Source organism: Stenella coeruleoalba (assembly GCF_951394435.1).
Source record: "Stenella coeruleoalba genome assembly, chromosome: 2".
NCBI classification, from domain to species: domain Eukaryota; kingdom Metazoa; phylum Chordata; class Mammalia; order Artiodactyla; family Delphinidae; genus Stenella; species Stenella coeruleoalba.
Genome location: NC_137147.1, coordinates 14,890,225 through 14,904,522, shown reverse-complemented (window position 1 = coordinate 14,904,522; position 14,298 = coordinate 14,890,225). Strand labels below are relative to the sequence as shown.

Genomic DNA, 14,298 nt, shown 5'->3' with positions numbered 1-14,298 from the left:
AATCCCCGAGGACGTTTGTTCAGAAAGAGCTGTCAGGTCACTAGGTCCCTCTCCTCCCTGGCCTTGTGCCCAGCCCACCTCTTCCCTCATCAGCAGGGGAAATAAGCACCTCGTTGTGTTCCAGACAGGCAATCATGATCTCTGACAAAATAACGACGCCAGTCCGTCCCACGCCAGCACTGCAGTGGACCAGTAACGGAGGGTTGGGGCTTTTTGGTTCACTTGTACTATTTGTATGGCGTCGAACAGACTGGATCTCTTCAAGGTATGCTGTGAAATATCAATGAAACAGAAAAATACAAAGGGATTAAGGCCTATCAAACTGACAATTTTCAGATCATCTCCACTGACTGAGAAAACTCCAGATACAGAGCACCAGGTGCCAATTAACCAACCCCAACTATTAACTGACAGTGTGATCTTGGACAAGTCCCTGACTCCTCCTGGGCTTCCGTTTTCTCATCTACAAAATGAAAAGGAGGAGAAACTCTCTAGGAGTCAGTAATGGCATTCTACTCATTACCAAATTACACTTTAAAACCTCTTCTGTTAAGCCTCTCCTAAACACTTGAAATTTTTATTTTAAAACAAGCCCACAGCTTACATGGGACAACATAAAGGAAATACAGGAAATGTTTCAGGAACTTAAGTCTTCCTCTCTGTGGTGGATTTAACAGCTCTGGCAAAGGCTGTGCTGGGAATGAAGATACTTACATAAAAATCCCTTGAGGTCCTCTGGACAGCCATGCTCAGGCCAGTCTGTGTACTGGAGATGCCACACCGTCCTCTCCTGCCCCGTGAGAAGGTGCTTCATCTTCAAGCCCGTGGTGGCATAGCAGCCAGAGTCTGTGCGGAACCGGGTGGTGATCTTAAACCTTCCATAGGTGACAGTGTTGTGCCTGGAACCAAGGCGTGGCCAATACCTAAAGCTCTTCTCCCTTCCACCCTCCTGTTAGAGACAAGTGCAGTTAAAACACAATACAAGAGCCAGCAAAGGATGCCCCTCACAGAGAGCATGTCTGAAACTCAGAACTGCAACCTTACCCTGCCCTTTTTTCTAAAAGTCAAGATTACACATGATCAACATAAACTGTTTTTCTGAGGCTGAGAAAATCAATTAAGAGAAATGAGTACTTACCTCTTCTGCTGTCACCATTGCTATAATTGCAATTCCCTGTTCCCACACCATCTGCCAAAAGTCCTGACAGGTATTTTGTAATGGTCCCTGAGTGGCAATATAATCCCATTCAATTCCACTGACAGAGACCTGAAATTAGAAAAGGTTTTAAAAGAAATTAATATGTATGTGTATAATACATGTATATACATTTGTTCATGGTAACATGAAAAAAGCAAACTGAAATATTCAGCAGAATAAAGAAAGACTTTTATCTTATTCTTTTTCCTTATTAGTGCCATTTCCATTACTGATATCTTTATAAACGTATGCGCTATGAATTCACATAATATCTATGTGACCTAGGGCAATTTCCTTAAGCTCTCCAAATTTCAATTTTCATCTATACAACAAAAATATTCCCTACCCTCATGTTGTCAGGATTAAGCGAGCCAATATGTATGGTGCCCTGCACATGATAGGTTCTTAATAAATTATTGTTATTGCTGCTGTTAGGTTCTTCTCATAAAAATAATATCAACGTCATCATATCCCAAATCTCAAACACAATTTTCCCTCGTGAAGTACTACACACATTGGATCAAGTACTAGCAATTGAGTCAAAACCTAAGTTAAACATCAAATTTCTAGGGGAAAAAAGTCTTCCTGCCTAAGGAGTTCACCTCTGAACTTCTGAGTCAGGATCACCCTCCATACTAAATTTCCACTTAGGATTTAACCTCCTTGAAAACAGTCTAATATAATAATTACAGGATTTGTAGTCAGGAAATCTGGGTTAAATCTCGGCTCCCCCACTGCTGAGTGACGACCATAACCGCTTTCCGAGTGCCCCGAGTGTAAACCCTGGGCCACGCACCCTTTCCACTCATGCCCCCATTTAAGGCTGCAGCCTGAGTCACACCCCCATCCTCCCACTGGGCCCGTGGTGGGTGACCAGGCACCACAGCGAACAAGAACCAGGGAGGAAGGATCTGATGGGGAGCAAAATGGGGGAGGTCAGCACTTCCTTATTCAGAGATAAGTACAACGAGGTCCCACACTGCTAAGTGGTCGATCCACGAATTCTGAAGTCAGACTCCTTCCACTGTTCTTCGGGCTGTCTCTGAAGATTCTGAAATACCACCACAGAACCACAATGTTATTCAACCCTCATCCACCCAGTCATGGGAGACTGGCTCAGCTATTCCAAAGAGATGCTCAGTTTTTAAATAACTTATGCCCATGTTTAAAAAGCTTGTGCACAAATTCCCAAAGACCATCAAGGGCTTTCACAGGCAGACTGCTGGGCCTCTACAAAGTCTTAAGTGTGAAACGGCTCTCATCAAACATCACTTGCAAACTAAATAAAATGTGGGAAAGAAGGAAAATAACACCTGCCCATAGACACTTACTCATTCACTCACTATAAGGAAATTTCTTCTTCCCGAAACAACGAACTGACTCTCCAGCCAGCATGGAGAAGACAGAGCATCTGGCTTTTCTCACCTTCCTGTTGTGAATCATCACTTTTTCCATTTTAATGGGTGTAACGTTACCCCAGTTAAACGGCATTATACTGTTTACAGGGAAAAAGCAGCACTGCTTAAGAACAAAATAATGTTTAAAAATGATTAAAAGAGGGACCTCCCTGGTGGCACAGTGGTTAAGAATCCGCCTGCCAATGCAGGGGACATGGGTTTGATCCCTGGTCCAGGAAGATCCCATATGCTGTGGAGCAACTAAGCCCATGCGCCAGAACTACTGAGCCTGTGCTCTAGAGCCCACGTGCCACAACTACTGTAGCCCGCACTCCTAGAGCCTTTGCTCTGCAACGAGAAGCCACCGCAATGAGAAGCCCGCGCACCACAACGAAGAGTAGCCCCCGCTCGCCGCAACTAGAGAAAAGCCTGTGCGCAGCAACGAGGACCCAACACAGCCAAAAATAAACTAATTAATTTTAAGAAATTGTTCTTATAAAATATTTAATGGCTACAAAAGAAAATAAATGATTAAGAGGGACTTCCCTGGTTGTCCAGTGGTAAAGAATCCGCCTTCCAATGCAGGGGATGCGGGCTTGATCCCTGGTCGGGGAACTAAGATCCCATATGCTGCAGGGCAACTAAGCCCACGCGCCACAACTACAGAGCCCACACGCCCTGGAGCTTATGCACCACAACTAGAGAAGAGAAAACCTGCACGCCACCAACTAGAGAGAAGCCCATGCGCCACAATGAAGAGCCGGCGCACCACAACAAAAGATCCCGCATGCCTCAACGAAGATCTCTCGTGCCGCAACTAAGACCCGACGTGGCCTAAAAAATAAAAATAAATAAATTAATAAATTTAAAACTGGGAGAATGCTAGAAAGGCTGGAGGCACGGAAGTACTTAAACTTGTAACAATCTTAAAAAAAAAATGACTAAGAGAGTATGCAAAGAGTGCAGATGGTACCACCATAAGGAAAAGCTTTGGTAAACACCAGACACTTCTTTTACATAAAAATGCATGTAGGTATGTGATAAGGGAAAACTAGCAATTCAGTTGCACTTGAGAGAATTTATGAGCTATAAAGAGGTCCTCAGATTTAGAAGCACAAAGTTCTCAAGTCAGACAAATGAGTGGTCCCGGAGTCCTGGTAACAATGCTGGGCACAGAGGGATCAAACACTGTGTGTCCAGCTTTGGTGTATGGATTTCCCAACTTACAGTACAGTTTGTCCCAACGATTCAAAACTAGGATGTTTTTAGAAAACAGACATGAATACAATTCTTACCATTCTCCTAATTTAACTGGAAACTTCACATCTTGTGTATCACTCTAAGCATTCCCCTCACCTTAATATGTGACGCGTTGATGTAACCGGTATTGTTTTCTTTGGTTGGGACCAGTTCCACTCTGGCGTCGTCATAGGGAAGAACATCTTGGAACCGATTTCTTTCTGCATTTTCAGGGAGTCGTGCTGTTGAGCACTCCCCATCAACAAGCCGCTTTTTAAGAATTCTTTCATATTCTGTGAATACCATTCCTTGTTCTAACCGCTGTTCCAGAATTTTACACTGAAAAATAGAAAGTGAGGAATAATATGAATACAGTCCCATGCCACAGCTGCATTTTGACCGTACACTTGAAATCTCATTTTCTTTTTCAAGTCCAGTATTACCCAATATTGAAAATTCTAGATGAAACCAAAGTTAAATTTAACAAGTCATAACAACAAAAGAACAAATGAAATAATCTTATTGGTGAGAAACATGATGCAAAGTTCTGTGTCAACTTGGCCTAAAACAATTCGTTGAATTCATCTTCTCTAAATCTACAGTCAATTATGTGACTCCCTAAGAATGGAATATTCTCCTGGAGAACAGTAAATCCTGAAGTAGGATAATCAATTCCAACCTCTATGAACAAATGCTGCAATTTTATAATATATATAAAAAACACAAAACATTATTGGAAACTATCTCCAGGATCCAGTTGTAAGCAAATTAATTTTTGCTTAGCATAATTCATGCCTGTCTAATTTTGATATAATAGAACCTCATAGCAAATACATCTCAGTCACAAAGTTTTGAAAAATTCAGTAACCGTTCACTGTTAAGTTTTCAATGTAATGAAAGCAGTCGATATCTGCTTTCCTTCCTATGTGTACGCATTTGCACATTTCCTCTAACTTCATGGCCAGAAGAAGGTAAAGAACAGTATTCAGAAACGAACAGACAAAAATCAACATTTAGCCTGAAATTATCTATTAAGACATTAGCTATAAATTTGCCCCAGTTTTGAAGGCCAGATGACAAAATTCCTAACACTCATTTATAATTATCAAATGTGTTAGAAAATTCAGTAAAATCTCAAGAAGGCAGTTCTGCAACACTGTATCAGCTGTTCCAGGGCAGGCGTGCAGACCCGTGGTCTGGTACGTACCCTCTCATCATTCGTGGCTCTGGCAGGCACCTCCTTTCCTTCATCAGGCAGAGGCAGTCGAGACAGGGAGAGTCCATTTAGGGCAGCCAGTTTGAGAGGACCAATTTTTTTTGCATCTACTCGGCTCTTTTTCATTCCCTACAAAAATATTTATATGTATATATCAAATATACACAAATACAATCCCTTTGAAAAGAGATTTCAATGGACTGAAGACAGTTAACAGAGGGTGGGTTCTCCTAAACCAACAACCACAGGAGAGCTTACATTCCACACACACACACACACACACACACACACACACACACACACACACACACACACACACGTTTGTTTCACAAAGATTAGGAGGAAGACATTCCTTTTAAGGCCAAAGCCCTGATAAGTCTTCCAGATATAAGGTTTTGAAATGCAACTGGTTTCAGGGCTCTGTTGTAATGAAAGGTGAGGCTCCAAGCAGACAGCATTCCTTCACAGGACTCCTCCTCCTATCAAACCGTGACACACACACAAATCAGCTGCAATCCACAAAGAGGGTTTTAAATGCAGTCACCTCATTGCAATAAGCTTTTATACATTTTAAAAAAATACCAATTTGTTCTTTTTCAATGTCTTCTCTGGTGGCTCTGTTGTATTCTACATTCTGTTGCAGACTTGTGTGACCTGGGTTAGCTCACCACACCTCTGGTAAATGCAGTTAGAACCACCACATTTTTAAATGAGGAGAACATCATTATACCAAGAGAGGGTACAAGAGAGGGCACAGACGGAATTCTGTCTCCTGAAAACTGGTGTTTCCTAAAGTTATTATTAAAGCCAATGATTTTGCTCTCTGAGGCAAACGAGCCCAGGAATGCCAAGTCTTCTTCAATAGTCTACACCTCCTTGGAAGCCATCGTAATTATCACGACTGTAGCCCTAATTTGACAGAAATGGTTTTCTCAGTTCTATCTCATAAATGAAATCAGCAGTTCTCTTCTGTCTCATAAATAAAATCAACTTTACTGCAGCTCTGTCAGCCTTGGAGAGAGGGAGGCTACACAGACTAAAAGGTTCCTGCTTAGGCTAAAATGTCATGATTCTCATGTGTGCAGAAAACAGTGGCGTGCAGAAAGCAGGTAAATGTTTAACAATGGACTTTGTGGCAGGAGAGTGGGAACAGTTCTGATGTGTGAAGTTTGCCAGGTTCCACGGTACAAATACTCCCATCACAGCTAATTTCAATCTGCCAGTGGAACATCAGAGGCCTCACAAGAGCCTGAAAATTTAACACTCAGCTCCCACCAGCCAGCAGAGGTGGCTCCAGCACTGCTTGGCCTGAAAATGACTCAAAAGGCCCCAGCACACGTGTGCTGGATGATTGGTAAGGTCAGTTCTAAAGCCAGTATTTTTTTTTAATTTTTTTAAAAATTTATTTTATTTTATTTTATTTATTTTTGGCTGTGCTGGGTCTTCATTTCTGCGCATGGGCTTTTTCTAGTTGCAGTGAGCGGGGGCTACTCTTCGTTGCGGTGCGCTGGCCTCTCATTGTGGTGGCTTCCCTTGTCGCGGAGCACGGGCTCTAGGTGCGCAGGCTTCAGCAGCTGTGGCTTGCAGGCTCTAGAGTGCAGTAGTTGTGGCGCATGGGCTTAGTTGCTCCACAGCATGTGGGATTTTCCCGGACCAGGGCTTGAACCCGTGTCCCCTGCATTGGCAGGCAGATTCCTAACCACTGCACCACCAGGGAAGCCCCAAAGCCAGTATTTGAAGAAAGGGTCTTATAGTCAAAACTCACTTCAAATACCCCTTACTTAGCCCTCAGAGTACAAGAGCATGGTTTCAAATGTACATAAGACTAAGGGTGAAACAAAAACTCCTTATGCAGATGCACAAGCACTCAAACCAGTCTACCTTTTCCAGATAGCAATCAAGTCGCCATAGGTGGAGATGGGTGGAGAATTCTAAAATGTTCCTGCTTCTCTGCAATTTATTTCACTGTTTTTAATACTAAACCTCTAGAACCATAATTCATATTAGTATATTCGCTTGCTGTAACAATTAAAATAATGGCCACCCTGAGTTACTATGAAGGGGGTCAGAGGATTAGCAGGGGGTTGGACTCTTCAGCTCTTGGGAAGCCAAAAGTTAAATGTATGATGCCACCTCACAGTAATAAGTTAAACTTGACTGAGCATTTTCCCCCAACTCTCTGGGGTCATCTCGGTTACAAATGAGAAAATGGGAGTCAGAGAGATTAAGTTGTTTGCCCAGTGTCACACAGCTGCCTCTTTATACATGGCACATAGGGTCAACACAATGAAAACCGTGCATTAAAATCAGTTATGCTGCATCATAGAATTTAGAAAGCACTTTTCATGCCTAACCCTATGTGGGACCTAACACAACGCCACAGCAGACAGAGGAGGGGTGACCGTCCTGTGTTACGGATGGAGAAGCTGAGGCCCTGGTGTGTGAAGGGCCCAGCCCACTGGGCAGAGAACTAATGAATGGCAGGTTCTAGACTCAGACCCAAGTTTTCCACTCTTAGGTCCTGTACCTTCTCCTGGGCCACAGCTGCCATTCACATTCCTTAAGTAGGGAGATCCCTTATGCGAAAAGAAGGGGTAAAAAAGGATAATCCAATCACATAATCTCACTAATACTATAGGTCTAGAAGTCAATGAGGGGGAAATTTTGTATTTTTAGAGAACCAAACCGATAAAAGTCCTCAGATTTAGCAGAATTCGCTGGGCCGTTCAAAACTACGGGGACAATAGCCTTGAACACTGGACTCTACTCAAAACAAGTATCATTCGGGGAAAGACTCAGGTCACACATAAAAACTATGTTCATGATGTAATCAGTGAAGAGTGTCAACTATGAGAGGGCCCCGTCCAGCTGGCTCAGGACTCAGGCAGTTACTTCGGGAGACACGTCCACACCCTGTCCTGCCCTGAATCACTGATTGTGAGCCCATGCCCTCCGCTTCAGCCGACCTGAGACACTGGCCTTTACTGTCAGACAGATGAGTAAGAATGTACTCCCAAGAAAAATTTAAAATAAATTTACAATTCCAACCCATTAAAAGAAAACACGTTTAAATTCACGGCACTACTGTAAGTAGTTTGAGCCTGTGTATACTGATCTATTTCATAACCACTATAATATTGTGTGAACTTTCCTCCTGCTTATGAAGATGTTTGTAGCATCTTAGAAGATCTAATAATACACTAGGGCAGAACCACATTTGTGACGCGCCCTCAGGTCTGAATATGCCCACCAGCAAAAATGGGGGGAGGAGTCCCTAGCTGCCAGGACACTGGGAGCAACTGGGAGACAGAATGCATAGGCTAATTAATCACTTTCACTTGGCAGGAGCGCAGGGCACAGGGAATGGAGCCCTGGGCAAGGAGGAGCCTGAGCAAGGAAGCCAGATGACTCAGAGTGGACACGCTGACATGACAATGCCACAGATGCCTGGGCAAAGCTGAGGAACTCAGAGTTAAAAGGTTTCAGTGGAAAGACAGAGAACAGCAAAGCTTAGACAAGCAATTATTACTTAATAAAATATACTACTTCGATGCAGAACAATGTAGAAGATAGGAGAACCAGTTGCGGAGATAAATATGGGTTTAAAATTTCAGTTCGGTCACTCATTAGCTGTGTGACCTTGGGAAAGTTACTTAATATCTCAGAGTCTATTTTCTCATCTGTAGAAACAATAGGCCTGTTGTAAACTGGACATGGTAAAGCAGATGGCCTGCTCAGCACATGGTAAATGCTCTGGGAATGGCAGCTAGAGATGATGTTATGCTCTTTTATATTTTGCCTCAAGTAGATAAAAAGTGCTTAAACCACGGTTATTTATCATCCTGAATATTAAGGAGCTGCATTTTCTACAAGGGACCTTCCTTGGGTTCTCAGTTCACTCAGTCTCTCTTTTAAAGAGACCTGGAGGTAGGAATGTAAATTGGTGCAGCCACTATGGAGAACAGTATGGAGGTTCCTTAAAAAACTACAAATAGAACTACCATATGACCCAGCAGTCCCACTACTGGGCACATACCCTGAGAAAACCATAATTCAAAAAGAGTCATGTACCACAATGTTTACCGCAGCACTATTTACAGCTGCCAGGACATGGAAGCGACCTAAATGTCCATCGACAGATGAATGGATAAAGAAGATGTGGCACATATATACAATGGAATATTACTCAGCCATAAAAAGGAACAAAATTGAATTATTTGTAATGAGATGGATGGACCTAGAGTCTGTCATACAGAGTGAAGTAAGTCAGAAAGAGAAAAACAAATGCCATATGCTAACACACATATATGGAAACTAAAAAAATGGTACTGATGAACCTAGTGGCAGGGCAGGAATAAAGATGCAGACGTAGAGAACACACTTGAGGACATGGGGTGGGGGAGGGGGAAGGGGAAGCTGGGACAAAGTGAGAGAGTGGCATGGACATATATACACTACCAAATGTAACAGGGATTTCTAGTGGGAAGCAGCCGCATAGCACAGAGAGATCAGCTCGGTGCTTTGTGACCACCTAGAGGGGTGGGATAGGGAGGGTGGGAGGGAGGTTCAAGAGGGAGGGGATATGGGGAATATGTATACTTACAGCTGATTCACTTTGTTGTACAGCAGAAACTAACACAATATTGTTAAACAATTATACTCCAATAAAGATATAAAGAATAAATAAAGAGACCCGGAGCTCTTGGGTTTTTTGTCTTGACAAAGTGCCACCTTCCAGCTCCAGAATCACCCTCCAGCCCTCAGAGGTCACAGCCCAGCAGTTCAAGCTGTACCCACACAGACTGCGACATAAGGAATACATTAGGGACACTTCGGGGAATGCTTCCCTCAGACCCCAAACAAGCAAACTGAACAAGAGCAGCCCTAGACCCTGCACCACAGCGGGGTATTTTTACGGGTGGCTGACAAAGCAATCCTGGCTAAAGTCGTGAAACCTTTACTCCCTTTTCCATCACACTGCATTACTAAAACTTCCCATTCATTCTTTCTCTTCCATTCCACAGAGCCTCCTACATTTACCTTTCACTTCACCTAAGTTATTACCTCCAGCAAAACCACGAAAATTCTAATCCCTCCCCATTATTTCCAGAGATACTCAAACTCAAAGTATTACAAATAAGACAAAAACTGGGCAAAATATGTGTTGGCTGGGGGGGGGGGGGGGGAGTTGAAACAACTTAAAAGGAAAAAGGCTGAAAAACATCAGAAGTAATGAGTGAAAGAAAAGATGGATAGAGGGCAGAAGGCATTGAGAAAAGTCAGGTGTACAGGGCATCGTGCTGGGTTGGGTGACCCCGCCAACCCCCGCCCCCCACCCCGCACACTGAACGGCTCACCCCTAACGGCGGAAGCCCTTCCACGACATTCTTCTTTCCGGAGAGGAGATCTGACACCGGCCTCTTCTTCAGAGAGTCCCTCCTGGCGCGGTACCTCCCGGACGTGGTGAGGTCGGACTCGGACATGGAGGGCGTCAGCAGCCCGTCCCTCCTGGGCCGCGGGCCTTCCCCGGGCGTGGGAACTGGGCTGCCGGCCCTCCCCTTTCTCTCGGCCTCAGTGACGTGGGCCTTGGGCTCAAGGCTGTGCGTGGGGCCGGCGGCCGGGGGTCCGGGCGTGTGGGGGCCGCTCCGCGGGGCTTGCTGGGAGTAGCTGCCCCGGGGCGCCCGCACCTGCGCCCCGCGCCCCTCCTCCAAGTCCTCCTCCTCCTCCTCGCTGCTGTGTATCAGCATGGTGGCGTCTGAAAGGGACTTTTTGTGACCGTATCTGCTCTGCTGCTCATCGTCCTCTTCTCGCTTTGTCCTTTCAGTGACGACGTTTGGCTGGGAGCCCGCGGAGACGGCCCGCGGAGCCACGTCCGCCGCTGACGCCGACATGGTCCTCTCCTTGAGCCGCAGGCCCTCAAAGCCGTGGGTCAGCCCGGCGATCTCAATGCTGTTCCTCTTCTGGAGATGGGCGTGCCGGGCTGAGGTCAGGGGCTCGCTGACCTCCTGCAGGGAATGCGCCACCGGCAAGCTGTCCTCCTGGAACGTCTGGACAGAGTGATGGACCCGCCGGGTGATGAGATCGGGGTTGCTGCTGCTGATGTAGAGGTGGCGGGACAGGTCAGGGGTGCTGTTGGCGGGCCTGGGGTACGGGTAGGGGGGCGGCGGGCGGTACACCTGCGTCCTCATGATGTTGGGGGCTGGGTAGTCCCGGGCCTGGAGCTGCACGTTGGTCAGCTCGGGCACGCTGACGGCACCCACCACCGGCCGCCTCTCTGCGGGGTATGGGTAAGGGGCCTGGCTGTGGAAACTGTAATTCAGGTTGAACGGGTAGTGGGCCGACGGGGGGGAGCTGAAGTGCGCGTGCTCCCGGATCTCGGGCTGGCTGTAGACCAGCGCATCGGGCCTGCTGTACGCGTACGAGCTGCCGATGTTGAGGTTTCTCAGCGAGTGGCTCTGCCTCTCGGCGGGCGCCAGGCCTCTGTGGAGCTGCTTCATCACCGTCTCATAGTCGGGGGTCGGGCGGTAGGACGGGGGGATCAGGGCGCTGTGCCGGTGCGATGGGACGTAGTCAGGCCTCATGATGTCACTCCCGGTGATGCTTGGGTTCGAGGACATGGGTGAGGGCTGCAAGTAGGGCTGGGGGTTATTTAAGGAGCTGGTGCTGTGTGCACTGTAGACACTGCCGTTGCGGAGGCGACCACTCAGGTCAATCTGGACTCGATCCAAACTTGTCTGAGAGTGACAGTAGTATCCATTCTGGTTGGTCACAAACAGGTTATCTGGGGGGAAAAACAAAACATTTAAAATGTATATTTTAGGGCTTCCCTGGTGGCACAGCGGTTGAGAGTCTGCCTGCCGATGCAAGGGACATAGGTTCGTGCCCCGGTCCGGGAAGATCCCACATGCCACGGAGCGGCTGGGCCCGTGAGCCATGGCCGCTGAGCCTGCGCGTCCAGAGGCTGTGCTCCGCAACGGGAGAGGCCACAACAGTGAGAGGCCCGCGTACCGCAAAAAAAAAAAAAAATGTATATTTTAAAATGAGATTTTCTGAATGTACAAAAGTGGATCAATTACTCTAGACAAATACTAAGACAGGCCCCGAACGTTGATGACATTCTCAGCGTACCTCATGAAACTCCACCCTGAAGTGACCTGGCTCTAGCCACAGCTCTGAGTGACCCTGGACAGGGGGTTTCTGGGAGCCTCGCCTCCTCATCTAGAGAATGGGGATGGCCCTGCCTACTCTAAGGGTGGTATCCAGGATTTGACACCCAATAAAGAGCAGCCAAATCTAAGTCCAATATTGAGAGTACAACTGTGCCACAGAACACTGTCTTTTTCTGAAAGTCAAAAACGTGTTTTACTAGAGACACAAAGCAGGCTTTCTGGAAGTCTGGGGGACTGCAGGCAGAGATACTGTTCAGGGCTTTGGGTCTCTGACTCTGCTTTCTCCCCTCACTGGAGATGTGGCCTTGATGATGCTGAGCTAGTTCAAGCACCAACTGTCTGTAAACAGTTCCTTCAATGAAACTCTAGGCGGGCTGTATAGATTCTTCCACAGTGAAGACACAAAAGGGCAACAGTTGGGCAGGATCTGAGCCTCTTCAGGTCCAACAGTGTCACCAGTAGCTGTATACCTCACTAGGGGCCAGAAGCCAAGAAGAGCCTTGCCAAGACAGCCACACCTGCCCCCTGCTCCAGCCCCCATGCTGCAGTAAGACTGGGGTCCCAGCTAGCAGAATCTAGCTTGGCTGTCTGTGCACCTGGTCGGGGCTGGTAGGAGGCATGCTTCTTCAGTCCAACCTGTAGTTCACCTGGAAAACTAACGAGGGTGATTTCTAACCATCAGAGAACAGTTGCCATCGAAAAGCATTCTTTTTTCGATTCAAAAGCCTCTTGGCGGTTTAAGTGCCAAATGATTATCAAAGTGAACATGCCACAGCCTCGTGTGTGGCACATACAGCCACAAAGGGATGGGCCTCAAACGCACCACTGTTTCTTCCTATGGACACGCAATGCTTCCTTGTTCCTGTCCATTTCCCGTATCTGGAACACTCTGCAATGTGCGTCTACGGAGTCCCCTCTACTCACTGCTGTCACAGCTCAGCCTCGTTCAAGCCCGTCCAGACTCGCACAATACCCGCCGGCCTGGCCTCCCCATCTCCAGGCTCCTCTGGGTACTCCATGAACCATTCATTTACGAGTCTGTATGTGTGAAAGACTATGCTAAGAACTAACGGGGGGAAAATGACTGGAATCCAGATAAATATAAAGGGAAAGGTGTGTACCCAAATCACCAGGATCCAAGGAAGAAGCGTGACAATGAAAGGAGATAAGCGTTACAGGAGTCCGGAGGAGAGGAGGATCGCTTCCAGCTTGGGCCAGGCTGACGGGACAGGGAGAAGACCAAGAACAGCCCCCCAGGGGATACAGCCCTCAAGGGGTATGTGGGTGGGGTTTCATCAGTAGCCGGGCTCTCTACCTCTGAGTGCGCGCGGATCACTCGGATCCCACCCAGCAATCTCCAGGCTCCCTTCTCCTTGCCACCGTGCCCAACATTCCAGATGGAAAGGGACCCCAGCCCGAGTCCCTGGGGCAGGCTGACGTGGAGCAGAGCCCTCCTGCCAGTGCACAATGGACACGGGTAACCTGAGAAAGAAGTAAGCTTTCCTGTGTAAGCCACTAAGAGTTTAGAATTGGTTCCCACACGGCAGCCTAGCCCATCCTGACTGGGCGGAAGCATGTGGGCAGGAGGGTGCATGGGATAAGGACCCTTGTGGGTGACAGAGCAGTGCGGGCAAAGCTGGGAGACAAGGCACAGAGGGCGTGCTCGGTCTGGCTGGAGTACCAGGTAGCCGGAGAGGGTAGAGAACAGTGGGGAATAAGACAGGAAGAGTAGCATGAAGAAACATCACAGAGAACGTTGAACACTAGACAAAGGAACGATCGTCAGGGAGAGGGGATAAGATGAGCCTGGCTGCTGAGTGTCAGGTGAACCAGGGCAAGTGGGGATTGAAGACTGAAGCTATCAGCAGCTATGATGCAAGAACTAATGAGATGTTTAAAAAAAAAAGAACTGGATTAGCAGCAGAGGGACAGGGCGAAGGGGACATGGAAGAGGTGTTACATGGAGTTCATCAGAGGCAATAGGGTTTGCAACTGTCGGGGTATTGAAGGCAAAAAGAGAAAAGAAAAATTACATGCAGTTTGGAATCCAAGTAACCAGGAGGGTGACTTCGTCGTAAA

General features: G+C 46.9%; 1 protein-coding gene across 3 annotated transcripts in view; it reads right to left on the bottom strand.

Moving 5' to 3' along the window:
* Positions 1-14,298, bottom strand: part of PTPN21 (protein tyrosine phosphatase non-receptor type 21) — a 71,873-nt gene that overhangs the window by 7,023 nt on the left and 50,552 nt on the right. For all 3 annotated transcript variants that reach the window (XR_013827215.1, XM_079913956.1, XM_079913957.1), the window contains exons 13-18: positions 10,408-11,831; positions 5,042-5,179; positions 3,952-4,173; positions 1,139-1,267; positions 715-949; positions 110-270 (exon numbers count right to left, since the gene is read on the bottom strand). Coding sequence is in view for 2 of the 3 variants with exons in the window: in XM_079913956.1 (XP_079770082.1) it covers positions 110-270; positions 715-949; positions 1,139-1,267; positions 3,952-4,173; positions 5,042-5,179; positions 10,408-11,831 (2,309 nt within the window). In the remaining variant the exon portion in view is untranslated. The remainder of the gene's footprint in view (positions 1-109; positions 271-714; positions 950-1,138; positions 1,268-3,951; positions 4,174-5,041; positions 5,180-10,407; positions 11,832-14,298) is intronic.